Source organism: Pan troglodytes, chromosome 20 (assembly GCF_028858775.2).
Source record: "Pan troglodytes isolate AG18354 chromosome 20, NHGRI_mPanTro3-v2.0_pri, whole genome shotgun sequence".
Classification (NCBI taxonomy): Eukaryota; Metazoa; Chordata; class Mammalia; order Primates; family Hominidae; genus Pan; species Pan troglodytes.
The window spans coordinates 7948828-7965238 of record NC_072418.2 but is presented as its reverse complement, the minus strand read 5'-3'; the positions used below and the strand labels follow the sequence as shown (position 1 = coordinate 7965238).

The window sequence follows — 16411 nt, the reverse complement described above, 5'->3', positions numbered from 1 at the left end:
CTGATCCCTTCCCATTCCTTTTTCAGAGAAGTAACCAAGCCCAGAGAGAGCCCAGGTCTTCAGGTGGTGCTCAGGCCCTGCAGGCCTCATCTTCCATCCTGAGCTGGTGATGTTCTCTAGAGGTGTCGGGGCACGTGGCTAATGGATAAAGCACAAGAGCCTTAGGACTTTGTGGTTGCAGTTAGGGCCTGTGATTACATACAACCGTTAGATCAGGAGGAATTCACCAGTTAATTTTCGTTTCAAGCACTATGCAGCAGTGTTCAGTTGAGTCCAAAGTTGGACTCATTCTGGGAACTCACCAGTAACTGCTTCCTTGCAAAAACTGAAGTAGCCAAACTTGTTGAGGGAAAAGCGTCCTCATTATAAATCAGAGTAAGGGTCTTCACCAAGATTAGGAGTCCTAGGCAACATTGTAGGTGGGTTTGGAAAAAATAAAACTTGGATTAAAAATTTAAGTTTTAGATGCCATGTGGGATTAAAGTTGGATTTTCTTACATCTGTGTCCCCAACAGCGGCAGCTTTTCGTTGGCCAATGCCAGGTGCCGGGGATTGGGGTGTCGCCTGTCTGCGCCACATTAGCTTTTCGGTGATGCTTTTTGGTCAGCATTTCTCCTATTTCTTCCGGCCTATGTGGGCACTGCAGGCTACTATTTAGGGGCCTAGAAATTGGGTGCAATTACCAAACATTTTTAGACAACGTATTTAAAAAGGATATGCTGTGTTTAGATATAATGCGAAGTGGGACAGCTGAGTTTTAGAGTGCCAGCTTTGGAGCTCAACCAAATTCTCATGTGTCAAATGCAGATAATAAAACCTGCTAGCGTTGTTAGGCGTCTTAAATGATAGACTGGAAAAAGCTCACGTTGCGAGACATGCAATTAAACTGCATTTCTTGAGTGATTATTTATAACAGTGGTGAGACTCTTAAGGTGTAGACCCTGCAGGTTTTTTATGTTTAATTTTCTTTCTTTTTTTTTTTGAGACGGAGTCTCGCTCTGTTGCCCAGGCTGGAGTACAGTGGTGCAATCTCGGCTCACTGCAAGCTCCGCCTCCCGGCTTCAGGCCATTCTCCTGCCTCAGCCTCCCGAGTAGCTGAGACTACAGGCGCCCGCCACCACGCCCGGCTGTTTTTCTATTTTTAGTAGAGACGGGAAAGTATGTATTTTTTTCTGTTTGATTTTTCTTTATGGGTGTGTATGTTAGAGAGACTCGGTCTTACTCTGTTGCCCAGAGTGGAGGGCAGTGGCATGATCGTGGCAGCCTCAAGCTCTCAGGCTCAGAGCATCCTCCCACCTCATTCTCACCGGTAATTCAGAGTACAGGTACATAACACCATGCCTGGCTAATTTTTGTATTTTTGGTGGAGATGGGGGTCTCACTTTGTTGCCCTAACTTGTCTCTTAATTCCTAGGCTCAAGCGAGCCACCTGCCTTAGCCTCCCAAAATGCTGGGATTACAGGCGTGAACCACTGTGCCTACACTGTGGGCATTTTTTCTGTTTCATTAAATATTCTTTAAAAGCATACATTCTTTAAATATTGTGAGACATTGGATGGTGTCCCACAGGGTTTCTCAGCATTGGCACTGTTGACAATTTGGGCCGAAGAATTCTCTGGGGTTGGGGAGTATCCTGTGCATTGCAGGGTCGTGACCAGCATCACTAGCTACTGATGCTAATGGCGTTCCCCCAAGTCATGACCACTAACAATGTCTCCAGACATTGCCAGCCATTCCCCCCGGTTGTGAACCATATCTGAATGAAAATGTGCTGTAATTTGTTTCCCTTTTGGGTGTTTAACAGGTATAATAGGACAGATATCTATGTTTTGAACTCCTTGTCAGATATCCTAAGACTCAAATTCCTGGAACAAAGGGTATGCACATTTGTAAGGTTTTTGATACATACAGAGCCTCAAGTTTCTTCTCAAGGTTTCCACTCTTGAACTCCTCCAGCCTCCTTTTGCAATTCCTAGCAGAATTCTATCAAATAGTTATTTTGTGGTCACAAAACCCAGGATGATTCTCGACTTCATGGCAGCCTTTGCCTTTTTGTCTTGGGGAAAAAAAAAAGTTCTTGAGCTAAAAAATGACAAAGACCTACTTGAAATGGGTGGAATATAGGGAGAGCCAGCAAATCACTAACTCAATATGTTATTTTACGTTGCAGTTCTTTGGTTACTAGATGGGTATTGCATTTTTTTGTTGGTTTGTTGAAAATGCCTGTTTTTATCCTTTGCTCATTTTTTTGTGATTTTTTTTCTTAGGTTTGGAGTGTTTTTGAAATATTTGGAAACTTTTAGATATTTTGTGGAAAATCAGACTACTCTGAATCTAAGAGGAATCCTAGATTTTCATCTCCCTGTTGATGGCTTACTTAGAACACCAATTGAGGCCGGGCACCATAGCTCACGCCTGTAATCCCAGCACTCTGGGAGACCGAGGCTGGTGGATCACGAGGTCAGGAGTTTGAGACCAGCCTGGCCAATATGGTGAAACCCCATCTCTACTAAAAATACAAAAATAAGCTGGGCATGGTGATGCACGCCGGTAGTCCCAGCTGCTGAGGAGGCTGAGGCAGGAGAATCGCTTGAACCCAGGAGGTGGAGATTGCAGTGAGCCGAGATTGTGCCGCTGCACTCCAGCCTGGGCGACACAGGGAGACTCCATCTCAAAAAAAAAAAAAAAGAAAACAAATTGAGACAAAATTACGTGTGACAGGAGAGGGGAGACTTATAGTTTATCTTGTAATGTGTTCTGTTCTAAGATTGAAATCTATTCTGCATAAACTAATTATGAGGTAGAACTTGAGTGTTATCTGATTGAACAATTATTCTGTAATTAGGACTGAAGATGGAGGAGGAAGGCACAGAAGATAATGGCCTGGAAGACGATTCCAGAGACGGGCAGGTAAGTGATGTCAGGGTAGAGATGACAAGCAGCAGCTCCCTGTCCTGGTCCAGGTGGTCGTTAATGATTCTTCTTCCTCTTTACAGGAGGACATGGAAGCAAGTCTGGAGAACCTGCAGAATATGGGCATGATGGACATGAGTGTGCTAGACGAAACTGAAGTGGCGAATAGCAGTGCTCCAGATTTTGGGGAGGATGGCACGGACGGCCTTCTCGATTCCTTTTGTGATAGTAAAGAATACGTGGCTGCACAGCTGAGACAGCTCCCGGCTCAGCCCCCAGAGCATGCTGTAGGTAACTTGGAGACACGGCAGGATGTGCCCATAGCCCCGAGGCACCTGGCGCTCGCGTGCTGCTCGTGTGAGGGAGAACACAGCTAAACCGCCACGAACACACAGTTCCGCTTCTACACCCTGGTGTTAAACCATGTCCATTTAAACGCTGTGTAGCTCAGGGATTTACTCATAGATAGCTTTTCTTTAGCACTGGGGAGTGTTTTTATAATTCGAAGCATGTGGTGAGTCATAAAATAGAAAGCTCTGACATAAAAGATTTTTCTTTTCTGAGATGAGGTCTCAACTGTTACCCAGGCCGGTCTTGAACTCTTGGGCTCCAGCGATCCTCCTGACTACCTGGGCTTATTGGCACAGGCCACAGTGCCCATTTAGTTTTTTCCTTTTAAAATACAGTTTTAAGAAACAAAAGATGGTTTATTTATTTAGAGACAGAGTCTTGCTCTGTTGTGCAGGCTGGAGTGCAGTGGTGTCATCATAATTCACTGCAGCCTCAGCCTCCCAGGTTCAAGCAATCCTCCTGCATAGCTGAGACTACACAGTGAACCACCACGCCCAGCTAATTAAAAAAAAAAAATTTTTTTTTTTTTTAGAGGCGGGATCTCACTAGGTTACCCAGGTTGATCTTGAACCCCTGAGCTCAAGCAATCCTCCCGCCTCAGCCTCCCAGAGTGCTGGGATTATAGGTGTGGTCCACCGTGCCCAGCTCAAAAATGGTTTCTAATCTCATCATGTAGATATTCCTCTTAATGTTGTGTTTTGTTTGTTTGTTTGTTTTTGAGACAGAGTCTCTCTCTGTCACCCAGGCTGGAGTGCAGTGGCAAGATTATGGCTCACTGCAACCTCCGCCTCCCTGATTCAAGCAATTCTCCTGCCTCAGCCTCCTGAGGAGCTGGGACCACAGGCATGCGCCACAACGCCCGGCTGATTTTTTTATATTTTTAGTAGAGATGGGGTTTCACCATGTTGGCCATGATGGTCTCCATCTCCTGACCTCGTGATCTGCCCGCCTTGGCCTCCCAAAGTGCTGGGATTACAGGCTTGAGCCACTGCGCCCAGCCACTTGACTAATTTTTTATATTTTTGGTAGAGATAGGGTTTCATCATGTTGGCTGAGCTGGTCTCGAACTCCTGACCTCAAGTGATCTGCCTGCCTCGGCCTCCCAAAGTGCTGGGATTATAGTGGTGAGTCACCACGCCTAGCCTGTTAATGTTGTTTTAAGCAAGGTTAGGCAGTTACATTAAAAGATGTAAAGTACAGTGAAGACAAGTATCAACCCTGCTCCCCAAAAGGACTGACTGTGAGCATCCTTGTATGTAAAGGAGGAACTTTGCTCTGTTAGGGCTTTCCCAGCTTTTCACTTCTAGTGTTTCAGCGTAGAGCTCTCTGGTGGGGCTGTTCAAATATCACAAGCTGTCAGTGTCTTCGAGCTGATCTTCATTGTACTCTGACTGATGTCACGTGCCCAGTAGGTTGTTTTGTTTCCTTAAGGCATTGCAGCTTTCAGCTTGGGGGTGGAAATGCCTCCATAGGACTGAACCTTAAACCTCACGGTCAAAAGTCATTGCCTCCAAATTTACCATCCTTTGACCTAGGGCAGCACTGAGCAACTGGTTAGCCGCCTTTCTCAGTCTGGTACTGCTGTGTGCTTATTGTTTTCAGAGTGTGTACTTCTCAGTTAATGGAGGCATCCCAGGTCATGAGTTCAAATCGAGAAAAGGAAAAAAGAAAGTATTTGGGAGTGCTGTTTTTGTAGTTCACTTAAAAAGAGCCTCAAATTTAGTAAAACTTGGTGTTAACAGTTTTTCTTTTGTTTGGCATGTAGTAAAGAGAGAAATTGACCAAGTTAGATGTTTGTTTTTAATAAAGTAGGCTAGGAGGGCCAGGTGCGGTTGCTCACGCCTGTAATCCCAACACTCTGGGAGGCTGAGGTGGGCAGATCATCTGAGGTCAGGAGTTCAAGACCAGCCTGGACATGGTGAAACCCCGTCTCTACTAAAACATACAAAAAATTAGCTGGGCGTGGTGGTGCATGCCTGTAATCCTAGCTCCTCGGGAGGCTGAGGCAGGAGAATTGCTTGAACCCAGGAGGTGGAGGTTGCAATGAGCCGAGATGGCGCCATTGCACTCCAGCCTGGGCAAAAGGAGTGAAACTCCGTCTTGAATGAGTGAATGAATGAATGAATATAAAGTAGGCTAGGAGAAAGTGCCCGGTTAGTGTTACCTTAAGAGTATTGCTACCAGGTGAAATTGGAGGGGTGCATTTTATCATTTTGAGTTCTGCTTTGGAAATCCTGTGGTTGGAGGGGTATGTGGTAATCACCAGTACTTAGAAACTGCCTGGGAAATTCATTCGTTCATTCACCCAGTACAGACAGGGCATACCCACCTGCAGGCCACTGCCAGAGACGCTGGTGGAGCAGAGTCGTGGAGTGTGTGTTCTGGCGGAGAGGCAGGTGCTGAACTGAATGACCCAACAGTAGACTTGCAGATGGCAAAAGGTGCCGTGAGGGAAATAGACACACAAGTTGCCTAAGCGAGGTGTCAGCCTTGGTTTTCATAGCTCCAGCCTCCACGAAGTCATCTTCCATTTTGTTTTTCAGGTAGATGGGGAAGGATTTAAGAACACTTTGGAAACTTCATCGTTGAACTTCAAAGTAACTCCGGTAAGTTACCATCTGGTTCTGCATCGCTGGAAATGTTAATCGAGTGGTTGATTTTCCATAATGAAAGAGCAGTGTGTATGTGTATGGAAATGACTGGATACTGTGCTGGATGCTGGGGTTAAGAGGTTAGCAGAAGAGAAACAGTCTCAGGGCTGGCCATCTAGCAGGGGCAGTGGGATCAAACCAAATATGTAACCAGAAGGGAGAAAGAAGTGTGATGAGGGAGCAGTTCTGGTGGTTGGACTTCATAAGTGCCTGGAACTCTTCCCAGAGGTCTGACGGATAGGTTGAAGAGGGAAAGAAGAATTTGGAGCAGAAAGTTTGGGTGGTGTCTCTGATGCAAAAGAGAGAGGGGAGCACACAGGGTTGGACAGAAGCCAGAGGTGTTGCAGAGCAACTGGGCCCGCCTCGCTGAGTCTGGGCCACCAGAAGGATTGGACCTATTGTCCTAAGTGAGACAGATGTCGGAAAAGGTTTTCAGCAGAGTAGAGAGATCATTTTGTTATGACAGGTTTCAGTTGCAAATCAGTTTATGTTGGGAGAAGTATTTTTTTCTTAAATCCACTGTGACCTCTTCTCTGACAAAGGGGGTCTTTGCCAGCTGCAGCAGCCACTAGGTCAGCTTGGTCATGGGGTGGGTGGCATGGCAGGGCAGGGCCCAAACTCGGGAGAATGGGACAGACTGTTATCACTAGGGACCTGCTGTTACCAGGGAAACTGTTAAAATGAGCTGGTTTTCATCAGGTTATTGTAGGATGGAGTACATTTTTTGGAGACAAGAAGGTTTTGTGGAAACAGGCATTTATTCACAGATGATTGAAAGCCATATTTACTGGTGAAATGTATGTGCCCCGTGTTTAAAGTGACTTGTGGATTTGCTTTTTGTTTTTTAAATAGGACATTGAAGAATCCCTTTTGGAGCCAGGTACTGATAAGAGAAACACGACAGTTATGGTTTGAAAGTTTTCACACTATTATTTTAAAGCTGTCTATATTTTAAGCTGTGTTATGATCTTGTAAATTGCTCTAATGGTGGACAATCCAGATCATACAAGGATCAGAGATTGGAAACCCATTCGTATCACCAGATCTGTGGAAGAGCCATTCTGGCTTCTTGAGGTCAAATACATTTGGTGCAATGTAGTGATTCTTTTCATGTCTAACCACGTAGAGTGGCATTTAATTCCCCCGTCCCCGTGATTCCTCCATGTGTTTCTACACATGAAACAGATCTTGTGATATTTTGCTGCAGTCATTTTGATTAACGCAGTTAAGGCAGGATAAAGCTGTTGTCAGGGCACTTACCACCTGAGAAGTGACTGGATTCCAGAAGAGGAAACAGAGTTTCTTCGTGAAAATTTTCAACATATTATTCCCCTTCCGGACTGCATTTATCTCCCACCGTCAGAAGAGATTCTGATTTTCATATTGGATTGTTCTGTTAAAAGAAATTCAAAGAAATTTGGAAGTTGAGCTGTCATTGAATGGTGATTGCATTCGGTTCAGCACCTTGGACATTGGAAAATCAGTCAGAAGACCCAGACTTGAACAAAAACTCGAAGAAGACTATTGAGAAGCAGCCGCGTGGTTGTAGGTGTTTAAATCTGTGGGGGCCTTTTCTCTTCCGTGTAGCGTAGAGGCTTACCTAGAGGCGGTCGCGGCGCAGGTAGTGTAACCAGTATAACTTTGTGTACCCGCGGGTTTTCCAATCTCTGTGTAGCTAGCAGTTCTCTTCGTGTTAGTGTGGCAGCCGTGCCAGTTCCACATTTGTGATTGCTTTATTTCCCTGGTAATTAAACCTTGTGCCATTCTATTCCTGTTAAATCCGTAGAAAATGAGAAAATACTCGACATTTTGGGGGAAACTTGTAAATCTGAGCCAGTAAAAGAAGAAAGTTCCGAGCTGGAGCAGCCATTTGCACAGGACACAAGTAGCGTGGGGCCAGACAGAAAGCTTGCGGAGGAAGAGGACCTATTTGACAGCGCCCATCCGGAAGAGGGTGATTTAGATTTGGCCAGCGAGTCAACAGCACACGCTCAGTCGAGCAAGGCAGACAGCCTGTTAGCGGTAGTGAAAAGGGAGCCCGCGGAGCAGCCAGGCGATGGCGAGAGGACGGACTGTGAGCCTGTAGGGCTAGAGCCGGCAGTTGAGCAGAGTAGTGCGGCCTCCGAGCTCGCGGAGGCCTCTAGCGAGGAGCTCGCAGAAGCACCCACGGAAGCCCCAAGCCCAGAAGCCAGAGATAGCAAAGAAGACGGGAGGAAGTTTGATTTTGACGCTTGTAATGAAGTCCCTCCGGCTCCTAAAGAGTCCTCAACCAGTGAGGGCGCTGATCAGAAAATGAGGTTTGTTTTTTCTCAGTTTTAGACCAGACGCTATCTCCTTTTCATTGGTCATGTAATGACACACATAAGCTGTTTTTTTCTGCAATTGGCCAGCCAGACTGACGAAATTGTAGTTTTGCTTCTAAAGAATGTTTCGTTTCTCTTTGTGTGTTTTTAATGGGTGATTCAATTCCTTTTCTTTTTCTCAACCTACCATGGTTGTGTTCTTAAATTGTTAATTGTTATCTTCAGCTAAATCGAATTGACTTTTACAAATCTGACATTGTATTTTTGGGGTCAGATTTTCCAATATAAGCTTGCAGAGGTGTCTGTTAAAATTTTATTTCAGACTAATTTTCTGGTAGGTATTCAGTTTTAGCACATAATCATATTTTTAGTTTTGTTCTCTTTCGTTTTTTTCCTGTATGAGTAACATTAACTTTTGTCTCTAGCTCTTTTAAGGAAGAAAAAGATATAAAGCCAATCATTAAAGATGAAAAAGGTATGATTTAATTTAACGTGGTAGGGAGCCAGGTATGGTTCCCTTATTTTGGGAGGAGGGGCCTGGAGATATACACACTTTGGATTCAGTAATTTGTTTTGTTATGGGTTACCGGAATCAACCACCTAATGGTTTCTTGAGAGACTAGTTTTAGAAGTTCGCAAGCACCTGCATTTTATGTTTCTCTTGTGGTTGTCATCTATGGGATGGTGAAAAGCACATTACAAGAAAGGAATAATTCTGCTCATTGAAGACTGTTTCAAGGATTTTAGAGACTGCCGTCTTGGATGAGATCTGATCATCAAAAGACATTTCAGTTCATAACTGACATGGGCATGATTATTCCTTGAGTAAGGAAACTCAGTTTTTGCTGTCCAGATTTTCAGCCTTCTGTGTGTTGGCATGTGTGTGTGCGTTAAATTCTTAAGTCAGCAGTTGGGATTGGGCGTCGTTAGGGTTTTTAAAGAGGGCTGCGGTCTTAAGAATGGTTGTGCTTCCTGTTAGGCCTTGGGGTGATGCCTAAGAATCTCCCTCTCGTGCCAGGTCGGGTCGGCAGCAGTTCTGGTCGGAACCTGTGGGTCAGCGGGCTGTCCTCCACAACACGCGCTACGGATCTCAAGAACCTTTTCAGCAAGTATGGGAAGGTATGCCTTCCCTTGCCTCATACCATCCACTGTGATTCAGAGTTAAAAAGGAAGCTCTGCTGGGCACGGTGGTTCACGTCTATAATCCCAGCAGTTTGGGAGGCTGAGGCAGGAGGATTGCTTGAGCCCAGGAGTTCAAGACCAGCCTGGGCAACATAGCAAGATGTTGTGTTTACTAAAAAATGGAACGACAGCAGCGAAGCTCGCCCAGTCTTGTGCAGTGCACCTTGTTTCCTGACTCACAGTAACTAGGGTGCGGAGCAGGGCAGGTGGTTGGTCATATCACAGCAGTGCTCAGAACAGCTGTATAAACAGCTTCTCTCTCAATGTTCTTGGGGTTCTTTCTAACTGGTCTCAAAGAGACTGGTGGTCTTTTGTCTTGTGCAAAACTTAAAGCTTACATGATGAGATTTTTCCCTTAAGAATAATTTGGGAGGCCGAGGCGGGCGTATCACCTAAAGTCAGGAGTTGGAGACCAGCCTGGCCAACATGGCGAAACCCTGTCTCTACTAAAAATACAAAAATTAGCCAGCCGTGGTGGTGTGTGCCTGTAGTCGCAGCTACTTGGGAAGCTGAGGTGGGAGAATCACTTGAACCCAGGAGGCAGAGGTTGCAGTGAGCCAAGATTGTGCCACTGCACTCCAGCCTGGGTAACAGAGCGAGACTATGTCATAAAAAAAAAAAAAAAAAAAGAATGAAGTGAATAATTGCCTTTCTATCATTTAGCATTTTAAGTATATAATCTGATAACTAGAACATGATCGTGGTTCAAAAATAAATCACTAAGATGCTGCTCATGGGGGTGGGAGAAAAATAGTACAATTCAGCAGCTTTCCAAAGGAAGGCGAGGACAATTTAAAATGATTCCACTGTTTGAAATTAATTTAGAGTCTTCTTTTTTTGTTTGTTTGTTGTTCTTTTTTTTTTTTTTTTTGAGACTGCGTCTCGCTCTGTTGCCCAGGCTGAAGTGTGGTGTGATCTTGGCTCACTGCAGCCTCCGCCTCCCTCCCAGGTTCAAGTGATTCTCGTGCCTCAGCTTCTCGAGTAGCTGGGATTACAGGCACCCACCACCATGCCTGGCTAATTTTTGTATTTTCAGTAGAGATGGGGTTTCGCCATGTTGGCCAGACTGGTCTCCAACTCCTGACCTATGTGATCTGCCTGCTTGGCCTCCCAAAGTGCTGGGATTACAGGCGTGAGCCACCGCGCCTAGCCAAGAGTCTTCTGGTAAGCAATTGGCACTGCCCTGGTCTCCTGGGTGCCTCTGGGGAGTGGCTTCCAAGGGACAAGGTTCGGACCATTTAGTGTCTGGAGGGTGCCCTGATTCCAGGCAGAGTGGGCCCTGTCTGACACAGCCTTCTGGCTACAGAAGCCGTTCCTTTGTCTAGGTCTGTGTCACCCGATCAGGTGTTGGTTAATGTTTCATTGCTTAAGAAGCGGACAGGACCCGGAGAAAGCGTGCTGTTCAATTTTTCTCTGAACAGTCTGTGTGTTCAGCAAGGGCTTAGGAAATTCTTATAGCCATGAATAACCTGTTTATTCAGTTACTTTGTTGACTTCACTCAGACACTGATGATTAAGCAGAGGTAAACATACATGGTCACTGTCATCACAGATTTTTTAGTCTGGCGGGAAAAAGACCATTTAAGAAATAAACACGTATGATGTGTTGTGATGAGCATATTAAGGAATATTAGAGCACGCCGTCAGTGTGTTGGGGAGGCCGTGTTTAGATTTGGGAGGCAGCTTCAGCAGAGCTCGCTGAAGAAGTGACATTCAGCTGAGGCGTGAGTGACAGAGTTGGCCTTACCTGTGGGGCTCAGCTCTGGACAAAAACAGAAGGACGTAGGAAGGCCAGAGGGGCAGGACACCACTCAGCTACTTGACTGAAGTATGCAGAGCCTCCAGGGCGGATGGCATAGCTCAGGGATAGGGACATACAAGCTTAGTATGGTGCCTGCTCTCATTTGGGTTTTGTCTGTCATCAGAAGAGATGTACTTGTAAGGATGATTAATTTGATGGGAAGGTAGAATGACCCCGTCATTGGCTTCAGCTCTGATATGGGAAGTGGCATCTGTGTTTCTCTCAGGAGAGTCTTCTGTCCCTTTGGCCCTGGACAGATTCAGGCAGAGCCTTGACTCCTCCATTTGTGTGGTCAAAACCAAGGACGTCAGAGTCTGATGGGAACCTCAAGCTTGTGGGTTCCACCTTGTCATTTCACAGTTGGGGCCATGAGGTCCAGAGACGGGGAATGCCTTGCTTAGGTTGACGCCCTGAGTCAGAGCTAGGGCAGAGACCAGGCCTCCTGTGTCTCGGGGAAATGTTTACTCTGCGCGCCAGTGGCGGTGGGCTTGGCGTTAGATCTACTGTCTTGTTCTCTATTTTCTGTTCATGTTTGTTTATTGATCTCTTTTTCCCATTTATCTGCCTTCTTGTGGGTCGAGTCCTTTTTATGACTGATGGCTTATTTGCTCTAACTCTGTGTCATTGTGGTTTACTGTAGGATTACAGTACACATCTTCCCTTACAGTCTGTCTGCAAGGGGTGCTCTGTTGGTTTCAGTGTAGTGCAAGAACTCTGTGGGAATATACTTGCATTTCCCCTCCCGTCGATCTTTGTGATGTTATTGTCATACAGTTTACTTCTCTTTAAGAAGTCACCCAATATTTTATTGGCTTTGACTTGTTGTGGTTTGGCTTTTTTGCTTTGAACAGTTGTGGTTTTTTTTGTTTTTGAGACGGAGCCTCGCTCTGTCGCCCAGGCTGGGGTGCAGTGGCGCGATCTCGGCTCACTGCAAGCTCTGCCTCCCGGGTTCATGCCATTCTCCTGCCTCAGCCTCCCAAGTAGCTGGAACTACAGGTGCCCGCCACCAGGCCTGGCTAATTTTTTGTATTTTAAGTAGAGATGGGGTTTCACTGTGTTAGGATGGTCTCGATCTCCTGACCTCGTGATCCTCCCACCTCGGCCTCCCAAAGTGCTGAGATTACAGGCGTGAGCCACCGCGCCCAGCCGAACAGTTATATTTTAAAGAGACCCAGAAACGACAGGAAAAAATCCTGTCGACCTCACCAGCTGCTCTTCATTGCTTTTCGTTGTATATCCAAGTTCCCATCGGAGACCATCTTCCTCCCTCCTGAAGGAATTGAATGTTTCTTGGAGTGCGGGTTTGCTGGTGATACGTTCTTGTTTCTTTTGCATGTCAGAAAAAGTCTTTACTTTGTCTTCATTTTGAAATAAATTTTCACTGGGTATAGAATTCTAGGTTAATTTAATCTTTGTTCCTTCAGTTCCCAATTTGTGTCTTTTCTCTCTCTTTTTCTGTGGCTGCTTTTAAGTTTCTTCTGGTTTTTTTGTTTTGTTTTGTTTTCCCTTAGAGACAGGATCTCACTGTGTCACCCAGGCTGGAGTACAGCGGTGCTCACTGCAGCCTCGAGCTCCCGGGCTCAAGTGATCCTCTCACCTCAGCCTCCTGAGTAGCTGAGACCACAGGCATGTACCACTACACCCAGCTAATTTTTAAATTTTTTGGTAGAGATGTGGTTTCTCTGTGTTGCCCAGGCTGGTTTTGAACACCTGGCCTCAAGTGATCTACCCGCCTTGGCCTCACAAAGTGCTGGGATTACAGGCATGAGCCACTGTGCCCAGCCTGTGCCTGGTAATTTTTTACTGGATGTTGTGAATTGTATTTTTTGGGTGCTAGTTATACTTGTATCTCTACAAATACCCTTGAGCTTTTTTCTGGTACACAGCTGAGGTACTGGACACACACTAAGGCAGGGCCAAAGTAGCCTTCAGTTTGGGCTGATTTTGTCTCACCACTGGGCAGTGCCCTCTGAGTAGTGGGTCTGATGGCCCGTGAATTACCAGCCTTTCCACCCTGGCTGTTGGGAAGAGCAAACCATTTGTGGCCCTGAGTGCCCCTCCAGTGGTTGTTCCCTCTGCTCCTTATGGGTGGTGCTGTCTCAGCCTCTGGTTTCCTCGCACACGTGTGCACTGGGTGGGAGGAACCCTCTGTGGGTCTCTTCAGCTTGCTCTGCGTGGCTCTGTGTGGCTGTGTCCTCTCTGATACTCAGTTCCGTGATTTCTCTGTGTCTTGGTCTCAGAATCTCAGTGCTGTCTTACCCATCCCCCATCGCCTGGGAATCTAGGCAGTGAGCAGGGGCAGTCAGGGAGCTCTCAGGGATTGCTGTCTTGGGCAACCTGATGTCCAGGATCTGAAAACCGTCGTTGCCTACGTTTCATCACATTTGTTAGTTGTTTCAGGCAGGAAGACAATGCTTAGTTCTCCCATCTCAGCCAGAAGTGGAAGTCCTTTCCCCATGGGGACATTTCTGACAGTCCATGTCTGTGTCAGAGCTCTTCTCAGGCCCAGCTGGAGTGGATGGGTGCATTTCTTAGTAGCCCCACAGCTGTTTGTGGGCACAGTGGAAATAGAGAAAACAATGTGGATGGGTAGGACTTCTGGTTATTAGTTGTGAGTAATGAAGTTTAATGGTTTTATAACCTTGCATGTTTGTGTGTTTTCCTTGTGATGACTTATCTTGTATTAAAAGCAGTTGTATTTAGTGGCTGGGTGCGGTGTCTCATGCCTGTAATCCCAGCACTTTGGGAGGCCGACTTGGGTAGATCACTTGAGGTCAGGAGTTGGAGACCAGCCTGGCCAACATGGAGAAACCCCATCTCTACTAAAAACACAAAAATTAGCCAGGCGTGGTGGCGGGCGCCTGTAATCCCAGCTACTTCGGAGACTGAGGCGGGAGAATTGCTTGAACCCAGGAGGCGGAGGTCGCGGTGAGCCGAGATCGCGACACTGCACTCCAGCCTGGGTGACAGAGCGAAACTGTCTCAAAAAAAAAAAAGCAATTGTATTTGGATAGGTCAGGATTAATTAGAACCAATTCAGTAACTAAAATGGAAAACTACCATATGGGCAGAGGTGACAAATAGTGAAAATGATTCTGATTGCCAGGTAATAACTTTAGCAAGTTGTGTGGTCATTTGTATGAGAGAGTAAGAGTGCCCTTTTTCATGAAGGTTGTCGGGGCCAAAGTGGTAACGAACGCCCGCAGCCCGGGGGCTCGATGCTATGGATTCGTCACCATGTCGACATCTGACGAGGCGACCAAGTGCATCAGCCATCTCCACAGAACTGAGCTGCATGGACGAATGATCTCCGTAGAGAAGGTGAGGCAGTTCTCGTCTATGGTAACTCGCAAATGGAGTTTGCAAGTGAGAAGCTCTGGGCCACACATCATTTCTGTCTATTATATTTTAGGCCAAAAATGAGCCTGCTGGGAAAAAGCTTTCCGACAGAAAAGAGTGCGAAGTGAAGAAGGAAAAATTATCGAGTGTCGACAGACATCATTCTGTGGAGATCAAAATTGAAAAGTAAAGTGAATTTTCAAACCTCCTCTTGGAATCCCTGGGAGGAGGGCATGGGCAGCCACCGTGGGCCTTGAAAAACACGCATCTGTCCCCACCTGTACCCACGCAGCCTTGCCAGCTTCCTGCTGGAGTCTCAGCTGACTTTTGTGTTCTGCTGCCACTTTAATATTCAGCTTTTATTTATTTATTTTTTGGAGACAGGGACTCACTCTGTTGCCTAGGCTGGAGTGCAGTGGCACTGTAGCCTCCACCTTCCGGGTTCAAGTGATTCTCCTACTTTAGCCTCCCAAGTAACTGGGACTACTGCAGGCGTACACCACCCAGCCAGGCTACTTTTTGTAGAGACGCGGTTTCGCCATGTTACCAAGGCTGGTCTCAAACTCCTGAGTTCACATGATTTGCCCGCCTTGGCCTCTCAAAGTGCTAGGATTACAGGTGTGAGCCACCACGCCCTGCCAGTCTTCAGCTTTCTGTGTAAAGCTATTTAACGAAGTAGCCCATGTCTTTAAAAAGTGGATACAGTTGATCCTCAGCATGTATTTGTTTCCTGATAACTGATTAGCCTTTTGAAAAAACAGTATACACAAAATGTCGTTTTCCATATTCTGGTCCCTTGTACAAGCCTCTCAGACCTTGGAATCATTTCCTCATCCACGTTGATTTTCATGCAGTTCTCACTTATTAATCACAGCAACTATCATACACCCAGTTTTTCAAAGATAAAGCATCATCCAAAGGAATTTATCCTGGTCTAGTGTTGCAGTGAATGACCTTGAGTGAGTAGTTGGTGCTGTGTCTGACAGATGGCAAAAGCATTGCTGTGTTTACCTCAAAATTAAAAATATTCCAAGGCACCCTGTGAGTTCACAGTGGCACCCTGTGAGTTCTCACGGTGGCACCCTGTGAGTTCACGGTGGCACCCTGTGAGTTCACGGTGGCACCTTGGGGTACCTTGGCGTAGTAGTTGGGAACCATGGGTCTGAGGTTCTATTTTTATAAAGGGGTGATTTATATCTTTAATCAAAATGGAGGTAGGGACAGATCTTTCAAGGGAGGTGTGGGTTGTTTATATTTTTAACACAATTGTAGGCTTCTCTTTTGAGAAGGTAGATTTCCGTGTTGTATCTGATCATGGCAGTGTCTCAGAAGGCTGAGTGTCTGCCTTAAGTTTATGTTGTCAACACAGTTTAGAGGGTAAACATGTCTATGGACATAGTTGAACTGGGTTTTTGAAGATGTAATTACCAATTTACATCATGGCCAAATTGGAATTATTATTTTTAATTGGAATTATTATTTTTAAAAAACATTTTACTTTTTGAGATGGGTCACCCAGGCTGGAGTGCATTGATGCAGTCATGGCTCATTACAGCCTCGACTTCCCAAGCCCAAGTGAACCTCCCACCTCAGCCTCCCTAGTAGCTGGGGCTACAGGTGTGGGCTACCACTCCCAGGTAATTTTTAAATTTTTGATAGAGACAGGGTCTTGCTCTTTTGCTCAGGTTGGTTTCCACCCTGGCCTCAAGCAATTTTCCCACCTTGGCCCCGCAAAAGACTGGGATTATAGGTGTGAGCCACTGCACCTGGCCCCAGATTGAAATCAGTAGGCCCCTGAGTAATGGGCGTCAGATGAGCCTTCATGAACTTGGAGGAGTGGGATGGGGGGGGGGGTGAGCCCCCTAATTTAA

At 46.1% G+C, this 16411-nt stretch overlaps 1 protein-coding gene across 4 annotated transcripts in view; it reads left to right on the top strand.

The window, feature by feature from the left end:
- SAFB2 (scaffold attachment factor B2) overlaps positions 1-16411 on the top strand; it is a 35958-nt gene that overhangs the window by 3667 nt on the left and 15880 nt on the right. For 3 of the 4 annotated variants that reach the window (XR_010153681.1, XM_054673220.2, XM_054673221.2), the window contains exons 3-11: positions 2846-2910; positions 2997-3204; positions 5812-5870; positions 6768-6795; positions 7702-8212; positions 8644-8693; positions 9237-9337; positions 14373-14522; positions 14614-14726. Coding sequence is in view for 3 of the 4 variants with exons in the window: in XM_054673220.2 (XP_054529195.1) it covers positions 2846-2910; positions 2997-3204; positions 5812-5870; positions 6768-6795; positions 7702-8212; positions 8644-8693; positions 9237-9337; positions 14373-14522; positions 14614-14726 (1285 nt within the window). In the remaining variant the exon portion in view is untranslated. The remainder of the gene's footprint in view (positions 1-2845; positions 2911-2996; positions 3205-5811; positions 5871-6767; positions 6796-7701; positions 8213-8643; positions 8694-9236; positions 9338-14372; positions 14523-14613; positions 14727-16411) is intronic. The other variant, XM_054673222.1, reaches the window with a different exon arrangement.